Source organism: Orycteropus afer, unplaced genomic scaffold (assembly GCF_000298275.1).
Source record: "Orycteropus afer afer isolate SDZICR_OR568_19922 unplaced genomic scaffold, OryAfe1.0 scaffold00042, whole genome shotgun sequence".
Classification (NCBI taxonomy): Eukaryota; Metazoa; Chordata; class Mammalia; order Tubulidentata; family Orycteropodidae; genus Orycteropus; species Orycteropus afer.
In genome coordinates this window covers 11,207,629-11,231,723 of record NW_006921629.1, presented here as the reverse complement: position 1 = coordinate 11,231,723, position 24,095 = coordinate 11,207,629, and the positions used below count along the sequence as shown (strand labels likewise).

Sequence of the window (24,095 nt, the reverse complement as noted above, 5' to 3'; positions counted from 1 at the left end):
CTAGGGAAACTCCCCTTGGGCAGACTGGCCACTCAGAACATAGTCATCTGATCCCATCATGGGAACAACCACACAGAACTGGGGTCCAGCCAAGTTGACACACAGCTCCAACTATGACACTGGGTTTGTTAGAGAAGACTATGAAGGAGAGATCACCAGTGTAGGAATTGTATTCAGGAACGATGTGAGCAGGCTATCAAGTTTTATAAATTTGAAGACCTGGGTGTAATTTTTATGATGGTTGAATGCTTCACACCATTATCTCATTTTATTTAACTCTGACACCAAGCAAATGAAGTAGATGCTATTATCCCTATTTTATAAATGAGGAAACTGGAGGCTCAAAAAAGTCAGCTTGGAACTCAGGTCAGCCTGATTTCACAGCTGATACTGTGCTCCCCTCAACCTACTCATGCAGGCCCTCATCATCTTGCTTGTGGGCCATCCCAGCAGCCTCTCGTCTAGGAGTCAGTTGGAGTCATCCTAAGTTCACCATTCTCAGAAATTCCTGAGTGTCTACTCATTGTCAATGGGGTGAGGATTGGCTCCTCATTTGGCTCCCTGGCCTCCCAAATCTGTCCTTGACTTTGAGTTCCATCCTCATCACTCCTTGTTTTCCTCTCTGTTCTGTCTTCCACCATATTAGCCTCCAAAGACTTTGCATGATGCTTTTGCTAACACCCTATTTTCTGTCTGGTCCTTTCTTTTGACTCCACTGTAACTCAGCTCAGTGCCAGCTTCTGCATAATGACTACCTAACCATTCAGCCAATAGAAATCTTGCCCCCTCTGTTGTCATGAGACCAAAGGAACTGCATGGTGCCTAGCTATCATTACTGAACATTTTGATCAGAGATTCCATTGAAGATTTCTAATCCAAATTATCATGGACTCTAGACTTTCTGGAGCCTTGGATGGTGGGTGAACCCCTGAAACTATTTCCCTGAAATAATCTTTAAACCTTTAACCAAAAATATCCCCTGAAGTCTTCTTAAAACCAAACAGTAATTTAGCTTAACTAGTGATAATGGTCTGTCTTAAGCATTATGCTCTTTTAAGAATTATGTATATGGGATCAAATTGATAACAGCAACTTGAACGATACGATAGGAACCATAGAGGGCAGTGAGCTTATATGTTAATCAGGGAAGAACAACTGAGAAAAGGAGGATGGAGCGGTACAACTTGAAGAAGGTAATCATTGTCATGAAATTAGAAACTGTTGAATCGGTGTATGTTTTCTATGTATATTCTCAACAACAACAACAAAATCCTTTCTCTGGATTTACTGTACTTAAATTCTTTCAGTCATTGGTACTCTGCATCAGCTTCTGTTGGTATTTTGTTTACCTCTGGCACAATGTGTAACGCTGAGTCTAACGTGTGGCGTCTACGCTCTTTGCTGAGCTAGGCCCTGTCTAGCTTTATGTTGAGCTGGTTACTTAAGTTTCAGTTTCTTCAGCTGTAAAGTGGAGGAGGATAATGATAGTACCTATCACTAGGGTTATTTCATTTTACCTGTGATTTTTAAAGATTGGTCTTTTTTTTGTTTTGTTTTGTTTTTTGTAATTACATCACATTGTTTTCAAATAAAAAAAGGATGTAAATAGAAGTCTAGTGTCCTTGTCTCTTCCACCCTAATCCCTGACTTCTCCATGGTTTTACTATTTAAATAATTTTGTAGTTTATCCTTCCACTGTTGTGTTTTTTAATATACAGTGTGGTAGTTAAGGTTGTGTGTCAACTTGGCTGGACTGTGGTTTTGATTAACTTGCTAGCTGGATGTGGTTATTCCCCACAATGGAATCGTAATCACTTCCATGGTGGAATTTGCTATGAGCTGTTAAATTAGTTGCCTTTGGGGTGTAGCCTGCTTCTAATGGGGAAGCTTTGAGAAGGTCTCTAGCTTTTTGGCACATCTGGATCCTGCATTTGGCCAGGTCTTCATCTCCAGTTCCTGGAGTTGAACCAATGGCCTGCCGTGTTGCCTGCCAATCTTGAGACTGTGCCATTTTACCTGCCAACCTTGGGTTCATCAGCCTTAGCAGCCAGCAGCTGCCTGAGTTAGGAGATGCCCTTAGCTCCAGTGGGCCTGGAATAAGAGGCAGAGCTGAAGCCCAAGGTTGAGGGACCTTTACACAGCCCCTAAAGCCCGCACTCTGAGATTTGGACTTCTGGCCTCCTAAAATGTAAGAGAATAAATTCCTGTTTGTTAAGGCATCCACTTGTGGTATTTCTGTTATAGCAGCACTAGAGGACCAAGACATAAGGAAATATACATATGAAGTTATAAGGGTACTTAAGGGTAAATGACATTCTCCATAAGCTTTTCTTCCCCTTGTCTTTTCTTCTTTTCATTATTTTTATATATATCCTGGGGATGATTTCAGTACATTTTAAACAGAATGTCAAATTAAAATAGCAAAAGAGATGTCCACAGGATTGTTACTGGACACTCTGGTGGCATAGTGCCTAAGGCACTTGACTGCTAACCAGAAGGCTGGCAGTTCAAACCCACTAGTCACTCCTGGGAAGGAAGGTTGGGCAATCTACTTCTGTAGTGATACTGCCTCGGAAACCAAAGGAGGAGTCGCTATGAGTCAGATCTGACTCAACGGCGTGTGTTGTGTTTGTTGTTGTTATATATACCCTTAACTCAAAAAACTCATTGCTGTCGAGTTGGTTTCAGCTCATAGCGGTGACTCTTTGGGTTTCTGTGGTGGTATCTCTTTGGAAGTAGATTGCCCAGTATTCCTTCCGAGGAGTGGCTGCTGTGCTTTAACCACCAGCCTTCTGGTTAGCAGTCAGATGCCTTTGACACAACCACCACAGCTCTTATATATACCCTTGTTGTTGTTGTTATGTGCCATCACGTCGGACCCAACTCATAATGACTCCACCTTGGGTTTCTGAGGCAGTATCACTACAGAAGTAGATTGTTCAACCTTCCTTTTGAGGAGTGGCTAGTGGGTTTGAACCTCCAGCCTTTTGGTTAGCAGTCAAATGCCTTAGGCACTACACTACCAGAGCTCCTATATATACCCTTAGACAAAGAAATATGCAGTCCACTTCATGACAGCACAGCTGATACACATTTGAACAAGGCACTCTTGGTGAGCCCTTCGTAGCACACCACTTGTCCATGTTCTTGGCAGTTGCCAGCGTTGGTAAGTGGATTGTTTCTCCAGATAATGATAACCTGTGAGGACATGGGACAGTAGACCTTAAGAAGGTGGCAGAGCAGTGGAGACATGAATGCCATGGCTGAGAGCACCCCTCCTCATGCAAGGCCATCCTTCCACTTCTAGAAGCTGTTTTGTCAAAACCAGGAGGTGGTGCCTTCACTCAGCAAGTCTCTAGCCAAATGTCTCTTTTCTTGCATATGCTGACACACTGCTGTGGAGTCGATTGGACTCATAGCGACTCCTCCTTGGGTTTCCAAGGCGGTATCACTACAGAAGTAGATTGCCCAATCTTCCTTCTAAGGAGTGGCTGGTGGGTTTGAACCACCAGCCTCTTATTAGCAGTCAAGTGCCTTAGGCACTATGCCACCAGAGCTAGGAACAGCTTAATGATTTCATGCAGCTTGTGGCTTCACTAGGACCTTTGGTGATGTGATGATTAAGGCATTTGGCTACTAACCAAAAGTTTGGTGGTTTGAACTCACCAGCTGCTCTGCGGAAGAAAGATGAGGCAGTCTGCTTCCCCATGGGGGTTGTTGTGAGTTGGAATCAACTCCATGGCAGTGAGTTTGACTTTTGATTTGGTGGCTTCACTGGAGTTTTTGCTTCAGCTATAGTTAACAGCAGAGCTTTGGCTGTATAGCAGATACTACACTGTAACTTGTATTAAGTTAACCAAACCAAACCAACTCACTGCCACTGAATCAATTCCAACTCACAGCGACTCCCATTGGATTTCCGACGCTGTAAATCTTTATAGAAGTAGCTTGCCCCATCTTCCTTTTGTGGAGCAGCTGGTGGGTTTGAACCGTTGACCTTCTGGTTAGCAGCCAAATGCCTTATCCACTGTGCCATCAGAGCTCCTTTGTGGTAAGTTACACCTTATTTAAAAGTTTCTTGACTGCTCGTGCTACTGAGATCTAGAAATCAAAGTAAAAGTGAACATTTAAGAAATGTGTAGACAGCCCTGTGAGGTAAAACAGAACAACAAAAAAAACCTCAGAGCCATTGAGTCAATTCCAACTCATAGTGACCCTGTAGGACAGGGTAGAACTGCCTCATAGGGTTTCTAAGGCTGTACATCTTTATGGAAGTAGACTTACCTCATCTTTCTCCCTTGGAGTGGCTGCTTGAGTTCTAACTGCTCACCTTTGGTTAGCAGCCTGATGATTTAACCACAGGACCACCAGAGCTTCTTGCTAGCTAAAGTATTTTTTTTTTTTTTAATTTAAGAACTGTTTTGTGCTCAATTTTTGGTTTCAATCTAATGTAGTTTAAACATTGTAATAAAATAACACCTGAAGCTCCTTCCCCTGTTGATTGTTGTCCACTGAATCCTTGCAATTCAAATAATACAAAATTTGTATCCTTTATAGGAGGGGACCTACAACTCCCCAGATTTCACATTGTCATTTCAGAGCAATAGATTAGATTGTCTTCTAATCCAGAATCACTTGTTAATTCACCTGGTTCTTTGCATTAAACTGGATTACCCACTGTAAATGGTTGGTTTTTTTTTTCACCTTTAAAATGTTAAATTATTTTTGTATACCTTGCCTGTTAAACTAGATTGTGACAGTTTGAGTGTCATACCCTTCATTTATAATATTTGTGATTTAGGTCACAGTGTATTAGCCAAAGAAGATGATTTTAATTTGAGAAAAACAGACAGGTTCTGTTATTAGATTTTGTGTTGTGAGGGGTGTAAAAATACCTAATACCAGGGACTTGTGAGGTTGAATTTAACTATTTCTTGATCTTATTTTTTATTTTACTATGGCCCCGACAGGAGCTCTGGTAGCATAGTGCCTAAGGTATTTGACTGCTAACCTGAAGGCTGGCGGTTCAAACCCATCAGCCACTCTTGGCAAGGAAGATTGGGCAATCTACTTCCGTAGTGATACCACCTCGGAAACCCAAGGAGGGGTCGCTATGAGTCGGATCTGACTCAACGGCAGTGAGGTTTTTTTTTTTATTGTATGGCCATGACTCGCTAAGGATTTTTGATACACGCAAGAGTGGGAGAGGGATGATTGCTTTATTCTAAGCAATGCTTAACATTTAATCATTTAAAAACCTTGCAGAATTTCTAGAATATAATGTTAAGTGTCTCTTAAGTGACTAGTTTCTATAGTAGAGTTAAACTAAATTTAAAATAATCCTGAGCGTATATATGTGTATGTACGTATTCAAGCAATTCATTAGAAACCCTCCGCATTTCCCATGCGTTGACTGACCGTTGTCTGTGGAAAACCAGAGCCTGGATGCCAAATGAAAGAGCCGTATTGGAGATGGGAAATTCTTTTAGACTTGGGATAACAGGACAGTAAGTTGTTTCTTGTTGGTCTGACTCCCTCAGAACTAGAAATGTGGATCCCGGTAGAGCTCGTGTTAGATTTGGTGAGGCTGTGTCTCCTTTAATTGTAGAAGTAATGAGTTCATTCTTACTTATGGAAAAAGACTATTGAGGGCTAGCCCTAGCATGGCAAGTGAGAAACACAGCAATATCTTTACTTTGCCAATTGCAATTTATGGGTGTAAATGACTACCACCTCTGTCCAAGGAGGTCTGAGGTGCTGTCCTTTTAGCCGTACTGGTAGATGGCCTTTAGCATGCTGTGTGTACTATCAGGGATGGCCGTGTCATGGTGCCATGGTAGCAGCCTTGGATGTTGGGAAGTGAAATGGAGAATCTGGTTCTTCTCCCCTATTTTATACACATACACATACCACATCACTATCAACACCACTACCGTCTTTGCTCCCCCGCTTAATACTTGTGTTGTTGTTGTTGTTGTTGTTGTTATGTGCCGTTGAGTCGGACCTGACTCATAGCGACCCCTCCTTGGATTTCCGAGGCAGTATCACTACGGAAGTAGATTGCCCCATCTTCCTTCCGAGGAGTGGCTTGTATAATACCTTAGTGCAAAGTGTCAAAATGTCAGCGAGGCTCTCAATAAACTATAGAAATTATGGTTCTCATGCTGCATGATTGAGCAATAGCAATACTATTGTCTCAATGTCAATATGGATCTGTCTGATCTTGCCTGAAACATTAGCTGAACAAGTTTAGGCTCAGGCAGGACTTAGAGTCTACTATTCATTTCTCAAGAGCAGGTTCTTACTCACACATACCCTTTGCTTTTAGTCCTTTTCTTTCTTCTAAGTTTGTTTTCTAGCGTTCTTTAATTTCCATTTTTTAATTTGTTCATTTCTGATATTTTAAAAGTGTTCTAGCATTGAACAGACAGGCTCCTTTGGTTGTGGATATATGGAGTGTGGGATTGACATTTTAAAAAAGCCTCACCTAGTAATTGCACCTTAGTGTGTGTTTATACACGGTCTGACAGTGTTTCTAGATAGAATTAGAGGTAGCAGCTACAGATTTATCAGGGATTCCTTTTGCAGGAACCGTTTGCCACTGAGTCAACTCCAGTTGAAAGTGACCCTGTAACATAGAACTGCTCCATAATGTTTTTAAGACTGTATCTTCAGGGAAGCAGACCACTATGTCTTCCTTCTCTGGAGTAGCTGGCGGGTTTGAGTCACCAGCACACACTTAACCACTGTGCCACCAGGGTTCTTTTTTGCAGGATCTTCAAAAGCCAACTAGCATTTACTTTTTTTGAGCCTTTCTCCTTACTAGCCTCATCTGCTCATTTTGATCTTGACCTTAGAATTGTCTTAATTTTTAAAGTTTTGATGAATTTTGTGAGCAAGTACAAGTCTGTCTCTTTAAATCTATGTTTAGTCATATAGCTAAGAGTCATTAAAAAATTTTTTTAGAAAGTTTTCACTTTAAAGAAATTTTAAATACAGTGATGTCATTTAGTTTTTACGGAAGAGCTTGAGTCCCTCTAGTGTGCAGGGTATAATTCACCTTCTAAGCTTGAGATAGAAAAAAAGATGGCAATCTTGTTTAATTGGAACTACCTTCAAATCCAGTGTTTTCTTCAGAATTGGTATCCCCCTCTCCCCACCTGAGAGGAAGTGCTTAGCCAGGTAGCCACTGGTTTGATCCCAACATTAACCAAGATTCAGCAGACCTCATCTTTAGTCCATGTGATCTTATTGTCCCTGGTCATTCCAAGCTTGTGATGTCACAAGCTGTGGTTCACTGGCTGCTTTATTTCAAGCCTCAGCAAGTACAAATTCAAACTACGAGTTAGCATGTCAGCCCTTCCAGTTCTCAATGGAAAAAGAGTGCAGTGCCCCAGGGTCCTTGAGTTGCCATGCAATAAATAATTGTATAGGCTTCCTTTGAGCAAAACAGGTAGAATAGGATATTTAGCAATTGGGGGAGTGGTATACTGATAGCCAGGACAGAGGCAGTATGGCATGGTAGAAAAAACTTGGGTTTAGGGTTCAAATTTCTAACTCTTGTTACTAGCTGTGTGACCTTGAGCTCTTAACATAGTTGCTCTGTATCTTAGTTTTCCCATCTGTAGAACGGGGAGGTGGAAAACCTAACTTGCAGAGTGATTCTAAATATTGAAGATAACATGAGCAAAGACCTTTGCATTTTGAGTGTTCTATGATTGGTAAAAGTTACATCATAGAAATTTCCCTACCTGAGTCCATTATGATACATGAGATTTAATGATTTCTGTAACTTTCCTCTCTTTTCCCATGCCTTCTTTTTCTTTCAGTCGCCACCAAGTAAACGAAGAAAATTAGAGAAGCCAAGAAAACCCATTACATTTGTAGTGTTGGAGTCTGTGATGAAGGAGTTATCCCTCAAAGCATCGTCTTTGGGTTCTGAGACAGCAGAAGGCATAGTAGTTGTGACGACATGGATTGAAAAAATTCTCACTGACCTGAAGGTATCTTGTTAAGGATATTGAAGAAGTACTTATAATACTCTTTATTTTTTCTTTTCTTCTTTTTTAAAAAAAGAATTTGAAGAAGAGAAGGAAAAAATTATTTCCTATAAAATTCTGTTTTTTCTCCAAATAGGTCCAGCATAAGCGAGTTCCCTGTGGAAAGGAGGAAGTTAGCCTTTTCCTAACAGCCATAGAAAATTCCTGGATTCATTTAAGGAGAAAGAAAAGAGAACGAGTGAGACAATTGAGAGAAGTTCCCCGAGCTCCTGAGGGTGTCATCCAAGCCTTGGAAGAGAAAAAGTCCACCCCTAAAGAATCTGGCAATAGCCACGATTTGGCCCAGGGCCCCCTGGAGAGTGCCACATGCAGGCCTGCTGCACAGGAAGGGGAGTGTGTCACTGTTGAGGGCCCAAACCAGCCTTCCCTTTCCCAAGAAGAAAACCCAGAGTACATGGAAGATGAAAGGAGTGAGGAAAAGGGAGGGACAGATGTTTTAGAAAGTTGTAAAGGCACTAGCAATGGACCCCAGGACCGAGAGGCATCAGAGCAGTTCAGTAACCCAGTGGCTGGAAAAGGGAAACATCTCCAAGGAGTGGCTGGACATTATCTGTTTAAGTGTTTGATAAACGTTAAGAAGGAGGTAGATGATGCATTAGTTGAAATGCATTGGGTCGAGGGCCAGAACAGGGATTTGATGAATCAGCTTTGTACCTATATACGCAACCAAATTTTCAGACTTGTTGCTAGTTAACTCCAAACTTCTTGCATAGTTGGTGAAAGTATCTGTAAAAGCAGCTTGCTTTGGAGTGGCCAGGAGGATGCCAGGAGGAATTTGGCCATTAGTATCATTATGCAGAGTACTCTAAAAACAGAAACAACTTAATCCATTTTTAAGTACCCCCCCTTTTTTTTTCCCCCTAAAGTTACAGGGAGTTGTATTATGGTCATTCAGTGGGAAGAATTGTGCTTAGTAGCAATAACAAAAAGCCATTGGTAAATTCATGAGGGATTTAAACCTAACTTAAGCTGGTCACCTCAGTTTAGACTGGTTCTCTGAGACCAAGGGATTGTTTCTGGGCTCTAGTCTCTCCGCCACCAAGGTTGCTTCATGAGGAAGGATGACTCTTCCTCTCATTTTTTTCCAGATAGTTCACCAGGGCAAGATAGGCCCTGGTGCCCTCTTCTAGAGTCACCTTCAAGATGTACTCATTCTGGGTACATAGAATTATCCCTGCCTCACACCTGAGACAGGAACTGGCCTGATGTTAGGTGGTGGGGGAGTCAGGGAGAGAAACTGAGTCATGCCAGGAGGAAGAGCGGATCTGGGAGCACCTGTGGAAAGTCACATGCACACCTGTTTCAATGGTGCTTGTTGCAGAAACAGAGTTAGGGAAGCAAAACACCCAGTTGTGACTGAGACACGACAGAATCCAGCTATACTCCTACCTCCAGTCATTTTGTAGTGATTTTACTACTTTATGCTTTTCATTTGTTTTGACATTTGATGTGGAGATTTGTTTTTGTTTTTAATATAAGACTGTTCAGAATTGAAAACCATCAAGCCTACTTGAATCCTGGGGTTGGGGGGATTTTTTTTTTTTTTTTTTTTTTTGGCTTTGGGTGGGTAAGTGGTTTTTGATAAAAATAAGAACTGGAAGAAGATAGTATGCACAGCACTTAACTTTGGAAAATCACATCTCTTGGCAGATAAGTTGTTGCTTACCACGTACAACTTTTTGTGGATTCATGTATAATCGCTTTGTGTTTACCTGCTAGCATTGGAGATTTCTGAGGCCAGAGTAACCATGTTTCCAAATATGTTTCTAATTGGAATGGAATGCCTCTGGAAAAGGAGTCTCTTTTTTTGTTCTTCTGGTGTGGCAGTTACCCTCTGCTGTGTTTAACTTTCACAGCTTGATTATTACACCAGCAGCCTAGGGTTCTGTTTAGACTAAAATGTTTGAGTATGGTGCCAGGCTCCTTGCCACCTACAACCAAGACTGTGTGACTGAGTAGTTAAATCACCCCTTTGAGTAGTGGCTATTGGTTAGGACAGAAGGTTGATGACCTTGATATATCTTGGCAGCAGTAGATCAGACCCTCAGCAAAGAGACAGGAAATGAAAATAGGACTGTATGCCTCCTTGTGATAGTGGAGTCAGAGCTGTGGAAAAGAACATATTGACCAGTGCTTTTGTTTTTGAATATTTTGTTGTAGTTTGGGTGAAAGTTTACAAAGCAAATTCGTTTCCCATTCAACAATTTGTACACATTTTGTTTTGTGACAGTCCCCTTGATGTAACAACACACTTCCCTCTTCCTCCCTGGGTTCCTTGTTTCCATTTGCCCATCTTCCCTACCCCTTCCTGTCTTCTGAACATTGTTATGGGCACATGTTGCCCTTTTGGTCTCTTACGGTTGATTGTTCTGAGAATCATAGGTATTACTGTTCACTTTGTAGGCCTATTGGTTGGTTGGCTGAAAGGTTAACCAGTGTTCTTAACCCAACTCATGGACCCCTAGAGAATCCATAAACCTGTAATTTCTAAAAGTTCTGTGGGTATATGTGTTTTTTTTTTTTTTTTTTTTTTAAGGGGTGGGACTTTTTGCTTGGGAAGAGGGTCCTGATTTATGGACAGGACTCAGTAACCCACGGAGGATTGTTGTTGTTATGTGCTGTTGAGTCGGCCCCGACTCATAGTGATCCCTCCTTGGGTTTCCGAGGCAATATCACTACGGAAGTAGATTGCCCCATCTTCCTTCCGAGAAATGGTTGGTGGGTTTGAACCGCCAGCCTTCTGGTTAGCAGTCAAATGCCTTAGGCACTATGCTACCAGAGCTCCCCACTGAGTATTAAGAACTAGTATTGTCCTTCAGCTCCTCATTTGATAGGATGAGGAGACCAATGCCCAGGGTCACACAGCCAAGATTTAATTCAGGGCCTCTGGTCCAGTAATTTTCTGCCATCCCTACCCATACCATACATACTGCTGTGCTGATGACTATCACATTTGAATAATACACAACTGCTCAAATCTAGTTTTCTTGATAAAATTTTAGGATAGCGTTAAGTGGCAACTATTCATTCAACAAGTGATCAGTAAGTCTTATTTTTGCTTGTTTGTTTCATTATATAAATATCACATGCTCATTAAAGAAGATTTGGAAAAATGAAATTAGGAAACAACAAAATCAGCTCTAATCTCAGCCTTCTCTAACAAAACCAGTTTTGATATTTTAGTGTGTTTCCTGCCATTTCTCTTTGTATAGATGAGATTGTGTGAGTGTGTGGGTTTAATGTAACACTTTTTTTTCCATTTAATTCTTGTATTTTTTTCCATGTTATAACAGTGGTCTATTTATTTATACTCCTTGCACTGTTGAAAGTGAATTTCAGGCACAGTGTTGGCAATTGTTTAAGTCTACTTAGGGGGTCGCAGAGAATACTCTGTAGCTGGAGGCATGTGGTCTGTGTCTATATGTGCTTCATAGCCCCAGGTTTAAGGCATGGTGCTGTGGAGGTGATTTTATAGGTGTTAAGCTAATGCTGTGAGGATTTTAAAAAAATAGTAATAAAATTGTGGCTGGGGGAGCTGCTGCAGTATTAGAAGTACTAGAGCTGTGAGTGCCTTCTCTGGGTGTGTTCATTTCCTTCTCTGAGAAGAATGTGTGTTTCTTGATGTAGACTGTTGGATGAGAGAGCATTGAAAACATTTTTAGAGGACATCTAGAAATGGTCTTGGTTATGCACATACTTTATAGTTGAGTGATAGCATACATCTTTGGTAGTGGGGACAAGGAAGTTTTCTTTACTGACCCATGTATCATAATGTTGGGTGATACTTTCCTTTGGCGTCTGGAGATCAATTCATGTTGGTGGATTGGTATGAAATGAAATCTCTTTGGTGTTACCTTAAATCTGTTCTGATCCCTGGCACTAGCTTCTGATCTCTTGATAATGAAAGTGGGAACAGAAGCAGAGCTTGTTTTCTGAGGGGACTAAAGCTGTTTTTGTTCTTTGGAATCGGCTGTGCTTCAACAGTTTGGTTCCTTCACCCCCACAGCCTTGCCAGGCTGTTCACATACCAGTGCATTGCTGCCCATCCTTGCAGACTGGCCTCGGTGTCGGAGTGCCCAGTGTCTGAAGGATTCTGGTTGATGTGTTTAGTGTGTATGTATATGTGTGTGTATTTAAATATATATTTTAAATGTATATATTAAATGTATACAGAGCTTACCGTGAGTACTCTAACTTCTAAGCTCTGATGATAGTAAAACTTTTAGTTGTGGAAAAGATGGAGAAAGCTGTGGTGGAACTGAGGCCTCCTAAGAGAAAAGGAGTGAATAAATTCTTGACTAGCCTCAAGGAGCCCTTATCTTCCTGCCAACACAGCATTTTCCTCTCTAGCCACACGGGGGCATCTTTGGCCTTTATTAACCACCTAAGTTAACTGTGGGAATGGATAAAATTGGCTTTGGTATTTTCTTGAGTTATCCAGTTGCCACCCAGTTAAGTTTTTTTTTTTTTTAATGTAAAAAAGTAAAATTTTCACAAAAAAGTTAGCAAAATAAAAGTAGAATAGAAAAACCACCACCCATGGTCTTTTAATGTAGGTGGTGGTGTTTTTTTGGCACTATATCACATAATGTCTCGCTGCTATTCATAAGGTTTTCAGTGGCCGTTTTTTTCTGAAGTGAACCGCTACATCTTCTTCCGAGTCTGTCTTAGTCTGGAAGCTCCACTGAAGCCTGCCCACCATGGGTGACCCTGCTGATGTTTGAAATACCAGTGGCATAGCCTCCAGCCTCACAGCAACATGCAAGCCGCCACAGTATGACAAAATGACAGATGAGACATCAGAGTCTTTTTTATCTAGGCATAATCCCTTTCAATCTTTATGTTTCTTTATGGTCCCAGGTAACTGTTGTTTTTCTTTTCATCTATCCTGCTGATTTAAAATGTATCCAGGTTGGTTCAGTCCTTTGGATAAACTTTTTATGGTAGCTGGTTAATGGGAGTACTGTTGGGGGGGAGGATCTTTTTTGATCTCCAAATAGTAACTTTTCAAAAGCCCTTTGTGTGAGGAGGGAGCTCTGGTAGCGTAGTGCCTAAGGCACTTGACTGCTAACCAGAAGGCTGGCGGTTCAAACCCACCAGCCACTCATTGGAAGGAAGATGGGGCAGTCTACTTCTGTAGTGATTCTGCCTTGGAAACCCAAGGAGGGGTCGCTATGAGTCGGGTCCGAATAGATGGCACATTACAACAACAACAAGTGTGAGGAAGTAATATTGAGGAAAGAAAGTGGTTTCAATGATCTTTTATCAGTTCTTGTTTTTGGTTCATGGTTGACTGGCTGACTAATGCACAAAACGTTGTTTACATCACACGTTGGCGAGAGGTTCTGTGTTGTGTACATGTGGCTTAGCTGGGTCTTGTTTCCTTCCAGGGGTGTTTCTGCGCAGAACAGGTATATTCCTAACTTTGAGGTCCATTGTGGTCAAGAAGTTCCGTCTGTTCTTATTTCTTTGGCACAGGATCAGACATGAGTGGCCAGCCCCATAGATAAACACATAAGGAGGAAAAATGAAGTCAGGAGTCCTCTGGGGGAGGGAAAGTCTCAAAAGTGCAACAGTTGCCCAGACATCCGGGGTGCCCCTGGGAAAGGGACGAGACCACACCACCTTTTGGAGGAAGTTGGTGCTCTGGAGATGTCTTTTGCTGAATGGGCACCAAAACCCCACTGCCATCAAGTTGATTCCAACTCATAGTAACCCCACAGGGCAGAGAAGAACTGGCTCAGGGTTTCCAAAGCTGTAATCTTTACAGCAACAGACTGCCATTTCTTTGTACCGTGGAGCAGCTGATGGGTTTGAACCACCAACCTTTTGGTTAGCAGCCAAGTGCTTTAACCACTGTGCCACGAGGACTTCTCTGAATAGGTACTAAACCCAATAAAGTCCAGAGGCGGCTTAATGGAAAATGTGAATTGGCTTCAGCCTCCTGGAGCAGGGCACTGATGCTCTGGAATGTTTCTAGTAATCCCAAGTGCATAGCTCTTGGTGCCAGTACCAGCACAATATTAGAAGCCCGCCATGGGCCTCACCATACTAGCAGCAGGGCCTCACACACACACCAGAGAGTTCCTATTCTGCTCTGTAAAGACATTCAGATCCTCTGCTGTGACTCACCAAAATGACTAAAACAGTGGTTTATTTTTTTAATTGCTGGTTGGAACAGCTAATGCTCCCTTTTAGAACAGCTAATGCTGCCTTTTGGAGCTGTGCTTTTATTGCAGGGGACTGTGTTGTGACTGAGGGGAGGCCTTGTACCTCTGAATGCCCTTAGAGGTGTGTAGCCTGTCTGCCTTTCTCAGCCCAAACAGAAGCATCAAGGACTCTCTAGGCCTTCTTTAGGAAAGTAGAAGATCACGAGCCAGGGAGCTGAGGTAAGAAGGAGGGACCAGAAAGTGCAGATAGATGGGCCTGGCAGAATTGGCTATATATGATACCCTGAGGACGACGAAAGATGTATACATCTAAGATACTTTTCCAACCACTGAAGGAGAGTGAAAAATAGAGCAAAGAGCACAGACTTTGCAGTTCATCAGACATGGTTTATAGTCCAGTTCCTTACAGGGTAAGTCAGTTTTACTAAGCTTTGGTTTCCTCATATCAAATATGGGGGGGGATACTTGCTTCATGGATTTGTATTAACACTTAGAGAAGTACTAAAACATATGGAAGAGTGCATAAACAGAGAGTAGGCTTCTTAATTCACTGATAACCCTCTCCTCCTCCTCCTTTCGGTGTCTTGTCAGAAAATCTCCTGCCAGTAGACTAATTTGAAAAGCCTGAGACCACAAGTGTGTAATAGCAGGTGTAGAAGACTACCTTTTGACCAAAAGCAAAAGCCAGACTTGCATGGTATGGAGGAAGAATAGGGACCCACTATTGATTGACCAGGAGCTCTGGTAGCATAGTGGCTAAGGCACTTGACTGCTAACCAGAAGGCTGGCGGTTCAAACCCAACAGCCATTCCTCGGAAGGAAGATGGGGCAATCTACTTCGTAGTGATACTGCCTCAGCAACCCAAGGAAGGGTCTCTATGAGTCGGGTCCGACTTGACGGCACATAACAACAACAACAACATTGATTGACCAGCATCTAGAGAGATTGGTCCTCTTTCCTATGACTCTGAGGTGTGTGGTGTCCCTGTATGACAGCTAAAGGAAATGGAAGCTCAGAGAGCTTAAGTAACTTGTCCTAAGGTCATTCACAGAGCTAAGTCTCAGAAATGGGTTTAAACTGAGGTCTAGGAATTCAGGACTGTGTTCTTATACCACATATCAAGATTCCACGATAAGTACTGCACTTAGGATGGAAAGGGACTTCCAGTGTCATTTCATTCACCTCTGTGGAAGGAAATTTCAGTTACATGACATGGAGAAGAGAGAGAAACTTATTTCATCCAACTCTACAGTTTAGCACTTTAACGTAATATTTTCTAGTTTAGGATTAGTGAGCAATATTTTTAAGTGAAATTGCACACAATTAGTTCTTCATGCTACCAAATCTTCACAGAATTTTTTATTTGGCAGTAGTGCAGATAATTAAGTAGTTAATGAAACCACAAAATAAACTGTCTCATGAAAGCAGATGTTGGACCAGTATCAGTGTAAAATAACTAATAATTAGCTAATGACTCTTTGACAATACATAATTGTATAATAATGGAAGAGAGGTATAATTTTTTTAATACATAGCTCCAAATATTTCACTTAAAGAACAACACAAAACTGATGTTCTTTTGAGCTTGCTGGAGAAATTATCAACTGTCAGAAATAGACCAGTCAGTCCTCTTCCCTAGGTAGGTGGATGAGCTAGTGTAAATCTGGGGAAAGGGAAGGCCGCCTGCCATCTGGTGGAGCCATTTAGGGAGTGTGGTCCAGGAATCTGGAAGCAACACAGAGCCAGGAAATCCCCAGCTGGGGGACTTGGCTGGTTCCAGCAGCCATTCTCCAGGGAAATGGCAGCTTGTGCTGCTGCTGTGCAAAAAGAAGGCTGTCCACAGAGCACTGCTGAAGCCCTCCTGGGACAGATAGAGTGGGGTGACCAGGGGCCTGCTCCCATAGGTTTGTGATTTGGAGACCTGATTATCTCTTGCTGGTGTGACATAGGATTGTCACCTCAGACCTGTGTGTCCTAGGATTCCTGCCTTCAGGGCTAAATGTGGGTGTATTGTGGGGCTTTATGGACCAGCTCTGGCCTGTATTTCAGTGAGCTCTGAATGAGCATCGATAAGGGCTTTTTCATTCCCAAGGGCAAGCATTGGTAGTAAGAGTAGAAGAGCTTGTGCAGGAAGCTTTTATAAACCCCTGCTGGTTACTGCCAGGCAAAAATAGGTGCCGATGTTGGGTCTTATGATGATTTTGAAAATTACTTACCTGTTGTTGAGAATATACACAGTAGAACATTGATCATCAATTCAACACTTCCTACATGTACAACTCAATGACATCGATTACATTCTTCAAGTTGTACCATTCTCACCCTCCTTTAGTGAATTATTCCACATTAACATAAACTTACTGCCCTCTACAGTTTCTATCTAAACTTCAGAGTTGCTGCAGTCAGTTCATTCCCATATAGTTCTTAAAAGAGTACTGTGCTTAAGGTAGACATTCTTTACTAGGTAAGCTAAACTATTGTTTGGTTTTAAGAAGAGTTCAAGGGATGTTTTTGATTTGAAGTTTAAAGATTATCTCAGGGCAATAGTTTCAGGGATTCATCCAGCCACCTTGGCTCCAGAAAGTCCATAGGAATTTAAAATTCTTTTCTATGTTTTCTCCCTTTTGATCGGGATTCTTCTGTGGAATCTTTGATCAAAATGTTCAGTAATGGTAGCTGGGCATCATCCCGTTCTTCTGGTCTCATGGCAGAGGAGGCAGTTGTTCACTGAGGCAGTTAGCCACACATTCCATTTCCTCCTCCCATTCCTGAGTCTCCTTTTTCCTCTGTTGCTTCAGGGAAATAGAGGCCAATTGTTGTGCCTTGGATGGCCACTTGCAAGCTTTCAAGATGCAGGCACTACTCAGTGAATAACACTGTATTAGGCCAATTAACTGGAATGTCCCAGAAAACCATTGACCCCAGCCTCCAAACCAAGAAACCAAATCTCATGAGATGTTTGGTTGTACATAAGCAACCTCAGCAGCTGCTCTTTTTTGTTGTTGTAAATATATCTACCACACAACTCTTGACCATTCAAATTTTTACAGGTGTACAACTTATTGACAGCAATTATATTAATCAGCTGTGCAATCCTACTCTTAAATCAGTGTGATTTTTCCATCACAAACCTTCTGATTTTTTTGAGGGAAGCCAGAAATCTTGGTTTTATGAGAAATATATTTAATTGTAAATTCTGTCAACTAATTCAATATTTTATTTTAAATACCTGATGAGCCATCAGTTTGTGATCTCTGTTGTATATACCTCTTCTGCCATTGGTGGAATTATCTATATGTTTGCTGCCTCTACTCTCCTACCTTTAATTAATATACTTCAGCTCCTGCAGTGTGGTTGCTATCTCCCTACTCCCTCCTTTTTTAGGGCTCTTCTCATCTTTTAATAGGGGGAGAATCCCAAGGAATCTAACTAATGAGCCTAATCTCTCTTTTTCCACTTCTGAGTGACTTCATCTACTCCCATGACTTCAGCTGTTTGTCGTCTCTACATTCCTGACACCCAGCATCCAAACCACTGTGGAGGGACCTTGAAACCTCTTCATACCTCTATGAGACATCTCCATGAGGACTAGAGCTGTATCTACACCTGCTTCTCTTCCTGTATCTTGATCACTACCCACCCCACTGTTCAGATTAGAAACCTCAGCTTTTCCCACTCCTTCACCACCCAGGACTAAAATCTTTGACTAAATTGTCTCCATTCCACTTAGAATCATCTTCCAAATCCAGCCTACCTCTCTATCCCTTGTGCCACTGCCTTAATGTTCCTTATTTCTCACCTGGACTATAGGACTAAATTAAATGATGGCTGGGTAAAGTCAGGGTTAAGTAGCAGAGGAAGCAGATTTAGGTGTTCTTGGGGAAAAAGGGATGCAGAAACCTGCTTTGGAGGATGAAATGGGAGCACCTCAGAAGAGAGACTAGGATGGGAAATAGACCTATAGAGACAGGCCAGGTTAGTTGAGGTCAAGAGATAAAAGATGCCAAACAAATGGGATGCCCTTCTTAATCAGCACAGGCTAACTTTTCTCACCTTTTATTTCATTTTATAGAAGTAATACATTTTCATTATAAAAAATTAAAAATTACAGTTCCACTACTCAAATGAAATTATTTTACATTTTTTGTCCTGATATTTCTATATGCGTCTATATTTTTAAGCAGCAAATGTGGGGTCATATTGTACAGTATAACTTTTATAATCTTTTTCATTTAGCAGTATATTATGATAATTTTTTCCTGATAAGACTAATATATGTCTCAGAAAACTTGTGAAAATAAAAATTCATAGTGCCCAAAGACAACAACTGTTAATATTTTGGTGTATTAACAGCCCTACTTTGTTCACATGCTATGGTTGTGAGTGTTACTTTTAATGAAAATTGTTCCTTGATGCACATGTACATTTTCTATAGTTTTCACTATTGTAAGTAATATTTCAGTGGATATCTTTGTATAAAAATCTTCATACATTTATTTATCTTACTGCTGTAGGATAAGTTTGTGTAAGTGAAATTACAGAATCAGAGGATATCACTCTTACAGGCTCTTAGTATCTATTGTCAGTTGCTTACTAAAAGGTTGTGACAATTTACATTTCCTCACTTTTTGTTGGGTAGTCTACTTCCATAGTGATAGCGCCTCAGAAAACCAAGGAGGGGTCGCTATGAGTTGGATCTGACTCAATGGCAGTGAGGTTTTTTTTTGGTTTGATAGCTCTTGGAGCTAATTGTTCAAAATTCTTTGAGTTGATTGGTAAGAAATTAGTTCATTGTTTTAATTTGATTACGGTATTGGCAAGGTCAAACATTTTCTTATTTATATATGTATTTCTTTATTGTTGATGTTCTATGTTCCTTTTTTTTTTCTATCCAAGTATTCATTTTCTTATTGAATTGTGAGGACATATGTTGCCAGTTCTCTTCATTTTGTCATTTGCCTTTTATTATTATTTTTGGTGGTTTGACTTTTTTTTTTTTTTTACAGTTAGGAACTTTTAAAGGGCTTATGTAATCATATCTACATGCTGTGCCTTTATATTGTCTTGGTGTGCCTTTTTGCTAGAAAACTCTTCTGTTACTCTGACAGCAGAAAAATACTTATTGTTTTAATGGCTACTTCTGATTTTTTTTTTTTTTTCATTTAATATTTGAATTTATGTTGGTATATTGTGTGAGGTTTAAGGACCTAATTGTGATTGACAAATGATTTAGAGTTGTCACAGAAGAACTCTTCAAGAGGTGACTAGTGAGCTCTAGCAATCCCAACTGAGGTGTCCTTGACAGGGAGCAGAGCGGACTGGGTATAGGGGGCACAGTGTAGATGAACTATCCCAGCTCCTGTGGCTGGCATGTTGCCATTAGGCTCTGAACAGTGTCCCCAGCACTGCTCAGTATAGACTCTCCTGATAGGGCCTGGAGCCTTTGGAAGAGATCTGGTTGTGCCCATCAAGTCACTGCTGGGGGGACCCTGTATACTCTTGGGAAGGTGTCAGCTACTAGCCCACCAGCAGATCTTTTGGGTTTTGGAGACTTGACCCTGCATGCGGCCTTGCTTGACAGTGTGAGCTTATACTGCTGGGACAGCAGATCTTAGCCCATTCCATGGGGCATTGATTGTACTCCATCATCTCTACCCAGGGAGGGGCCTTCCCTATCACCAGTGTCCTGCCACTGCAACATGATCTAGCTGGCTCTTGACTCATACTGCCAGGTTCCATCTCTTTTTACTCATAACTTCTGCCCAGTCTCACTCCCATGACCTGAATTTATTTACTTCCACAAAACTACTTTTTTTTTCCTCCCAATAACTGAAGTCTTCATCCTTTCCCTTTTCCTTTCCCACTTTGACCAGCTCCTTCCTCCCCAAGTTTTCCACCCACTGTCACCCTTGGCCCCCACTGCTCTAACTGCATGGCTTGGCTAGCCTGCCTCTTTGGTTTCTCAGAAAGGCTCAGAGAGCGTGACTCCTCCCTTTTTGCTTGTGAATTGCATTTCTTTCCTTATTACTCAGTGTCCACACCCAGGGTGGTTGTCTGGATAAAGATCTGCCCCTTTCCCTAGTCACCTTTACAGGCTGGCCAGAAACACCAGTAAGGAATGGAAACCTACACAAGCCCAGTCAGAAGTCTGCTTGCTCTGAGTGGCCTGAGGCAGTACAGTATCCTCTAGAGTCATTTGAGACCCTAGATCCCAAGTCCTACTCTCTTTCCTTGCTTCCTCAGTCATCTGCTAAGCTTGTTTATTGGGCACCACTAAACAAAATCAATGAATATTACTAACTTCTAACCAGAAGGGGAGGAGTCCTCTATCCATCATCATCCATTTCCATGTGGTTTTTAAGTATTCTGGACCCCTTGCTGATAGCATTTCCCCAGGCTGGGCTGTCCCAGACAGAGGAGGAGGACCGGGCTACTTCTCATCCCATATGATACTAGGCAGCTTTTAATCTTGGATAAGGCACATTTTCTTCAAATGTTGGACAAGGTGATCTCAATTCTTTCAGCTATGACACTGTGGCAGTGAAGAGGGAACACGTGGTAGAACTTGATGTTACCTATTTTGTGGGTTCAGGAGTGGTCCTCTGACAATATCTGGGGATGGGGAAGGTAAGTGAAGTTTCTGTGGGAACTTCTGGTTCTGGGGAGCCTACATCAGTAGTGACTGAATGGGTTTCTTATAGGATGGTGCAGGACCAGCAGCGTTTTGTTGTGCATTGATAGGGTCACCATGAGTTGGGGACCAACTTGACGACAGCTTACGAAAATAGCATAAAATACTTCCATCAAAGTAATGAAAAATCCTTTCATTATTTAGGCAGGGCTTGCCAGGAATCAATCAGTTGACTAACCCCACCTTAAACCCACTTAATTTCTTCTTATCCCTTCTGAGAAAAATCAGATTACTGGGAATCCAGCTTTCTAAAATGGGTGTTACTGATACCCTGTGGGTCTTTGTGTAGTTAAATTCTCTCATGTGCTGCATCCAGCATGATGGAGGGGAGCAAAAGTAACCTTTCTGAGGTGTCACTGCAGAATTGAGTTCTGTTCTGTGACCTTTTACCCACTCCGTTATCAAAGGTCACTTGGCCTTGGCTATTAGAATACCTAGCTCAGTGCCTGGCACATGTTAGGCACACAATAAATATTTGTTAAATAAATGCTGCCTGGTGTGTCCCTGAGTTTAATAGTCATCTGTCCCCCCGACTTCATCCTACAGCTGACATTCTCTCTGTAGTCTTGTTTTAATTTTGATGAATGAAGGATCCATAAAACTAGTTGTAAAAGATGAGAAGTCAGGCCTGACATGGCAGGATGTCTTCTGGGACCTAGTGCAAGTATCTATACTTTCGGCTTCACACCATTTCCCCCATTTCATTACTTATGCTTTGAAGGGGTGATGGAGCTGTTTCGTACTTTTCAGAGTTGTATAGTTAATTGTTGGGGTAAGTGTGATGAATAGTAGGGGGCTAGGAAGACAGTCTCTTTAAAGGGATGTCTCCAGCTCAGCATATTAAAAAATTGGGGGACATAATGGGAGTTAGACTGGGAATTGGGGTGCATAAGACTGTTGAGGGGGAATATTGAAAATAGAAATCCTTTCATGAGAAAGCCCACAATGGGCATGACCCAGGTTTCCCACTGCCCCAAGGGTATCGAGCACACCGAAGCCATAAAGAAACTTTAGAAGCCACTTTTTGGAGACAGCTGGTCTTTGGACAATTCCCAAAGCATGTGCTAACCTTTCTGCTGAAACATCAGAAAGACTGACTTTCCCTTTCCCTTGAGTGAATAAAAATAACTGCCAGCTTCTACCCCAGCAGTACCCCCTTGGAACAGGAAGCTGGGACTAAAATGTCAAACAGCCCTCCTATTCATCCTCCCTTCCCCCTTCATTCACCACTTTAATATTTCTCTCCTACCCCCCTGTCCATCCCCTGACTGGAGAAATCTTGATACGTAAGAAACTCTGGCCATTTTCAGGCTCCAGTAGGCCAATGATAGGCCCAGAAAAACCCTCCTTTTTAAACTCTTGCTTTTGCCTAACATCCCCTGGCTGCTGTCCCCACATGACCCAAATAAACAGATGATCATGTGAAGCCAGTAAGGCTGTTTGTTTTAAATAGCAAGCATCTCCACTAAGCCTCAGCAGATAGGGTATTGGGGGCAAGGGAAAGGCCAGCATTAAAGTCTCTGTTCACCCCACTTTTATCTCCTGTTCCCCATCCCTGAAGTAAGGATCTCTTTAGAAGTCTGTCAGAGATATGCCTCCTTAATGGGATAGAGCTTTCCCTGACCAGAAGAAGCAGTCTCCAGAAGAGATTCCAGGCTGTAGGGCTGTGACCATCTGAGGAAGGCAGAGGTATAGCTGGGTGTAGCTATCTTGAGTATCCTGGACCACTGGGCTGAAGGCTACAGTGGTGACGCCAAACAAAGTGAGAATCTGGTAAACAGCATTTCAGGTCACTATTACGTGTGCTGTTCAGAATCCATCTCCCCTCTTGCCACCACCTCTAGGAGTGAAGAGTAGCTGGTCCCAACCACGTTGGTGGCAGGTGGCAGATGGGTTTAAAGGAGCCAGTGAAAGAGCCAGCACAGGTCTAGCCCTCTCAGGAAAAGAACGCTCATCCCATGGAGAAGGGCTGGGTTGTCTTACTCCTTCACTTTCCATGTCTGATATAAGCAAAATTAGTGGCACCCCGGGCAGTCATATGTTAATGGCCTCTTCATGCTCAGCTGCCAGAGTACTGGGTCATTAGATCTGCGAAGGTAGAGCTCCCTCGACTGGTGCTGGCAAACACTTTCCATTTATTAGACCCGATTTCCAAGATCTGTGCAGGTTTTTTTTTTTCCCCCTGAGATGCCCTCTGCCCTCAAAGAAAAGGAGCAACCCATCAAGCATACGTTTGTATTAGCTTTCTATGCGTCCAGCTCTTCTTGAGCAAGTCCTGGAAGTGGGCACATACCACTCTGAAGGCCTAGTGGAAGTGAACTGGTGGGTGCCCTGCCATTCAGATGTCTTCATAAAGGTTTACTTTCTGGCTTTGTGTCATGGTGAAATCCAGGCCTTGGGATCCTGAGCTCACTGGCTCAGGATCCCTTCTGCTGAGAACATGTTGGCAAAGGAAAGACGATGCTCTCCATGGTGTCTGGGGCCTGGACTGAGGGGCCCTAGGCTTAGCATCGGGAAGGTGGAATTGGATGTGCTCCCAAGTATGTCTCCTGCTGGCTTGTGCCTATCATTACCAGCTGGGGTTTGTATCAGTGGGTCCACCGTAGAGCCAGCAGGCTGGGTTTTAGGTGAAGGTTCCCCAATAAGTGTTAAATGGTCAGAAACCTTCTAGTTTGGGTAGTTTGCTATTCCTTCCTGCCTTTTTCCTAATTTGGGGCCCCTCCCCAGAACTGGCTTCAGAGTCGTCTCTACGAGTGAGGAACAGCTCTCAATCCTTCCCAAGACCTCACCTTGACCCAACTCTGGCTCTACCCTAACCTAGGGCTGGAATGCTGAGTGACCTTATGTCCCTTTCTGAGCGTCAGTTCCCATTCTGGAAAATGAGAAGATTTGGGAAACTGCCCTGAAAAGGTCTTGAATTTCTGATTGTACCTCGCTAGCCCCCAAACACTAGAGCCAGGAAGAGGTGGCCGGGCACGGCAGCCAGAGGTCTCTGCCCTCCCCGCAAGCTCAATAGAAGCTAGACGCCGCGCCCCGCGCCCCGCGCCCTGCGCCCGCGGTCTCGGAGTCCCAGTCGTTGGGAGGGCCGGGCTTCCGCCCTCCACGTTGTTGTTCCCGATTTGGGCCACGCCCCCTCGACCTGCGCTGTGGACGTTTTTCCTTAACCGTACGCC

General features: G+C 42.5%; 1 protein-coding gene across 1 annotated transcript in view; it reads left to right on the top strand.

Annotated features, from left to right (window-relative positions):
- Positions 1 to 8,754, top strand: part of METTL16 (methyltransferase 16, N6-methyladenosine) — a 110,091-nt gene extending 101,337 nt beyond the window's left edge. The window contains exons 8-9 of the mRNA XM_007937459.1: positions 7,830 to 8,003; positions 8,137 to 8,754. Of these exons, the coding sequence (XP_007935650.1) occupies positions 7,830 to 8,003; positions 8,137 to 8,754 (792 nt within the window). The remainder of the gene's footprint in view (positions 1 to 7,829; positions 8,004 to 8,136) is intronic.
- Positions 8,755 to 24,095: the final 15,341 nt, after the last annotated feature.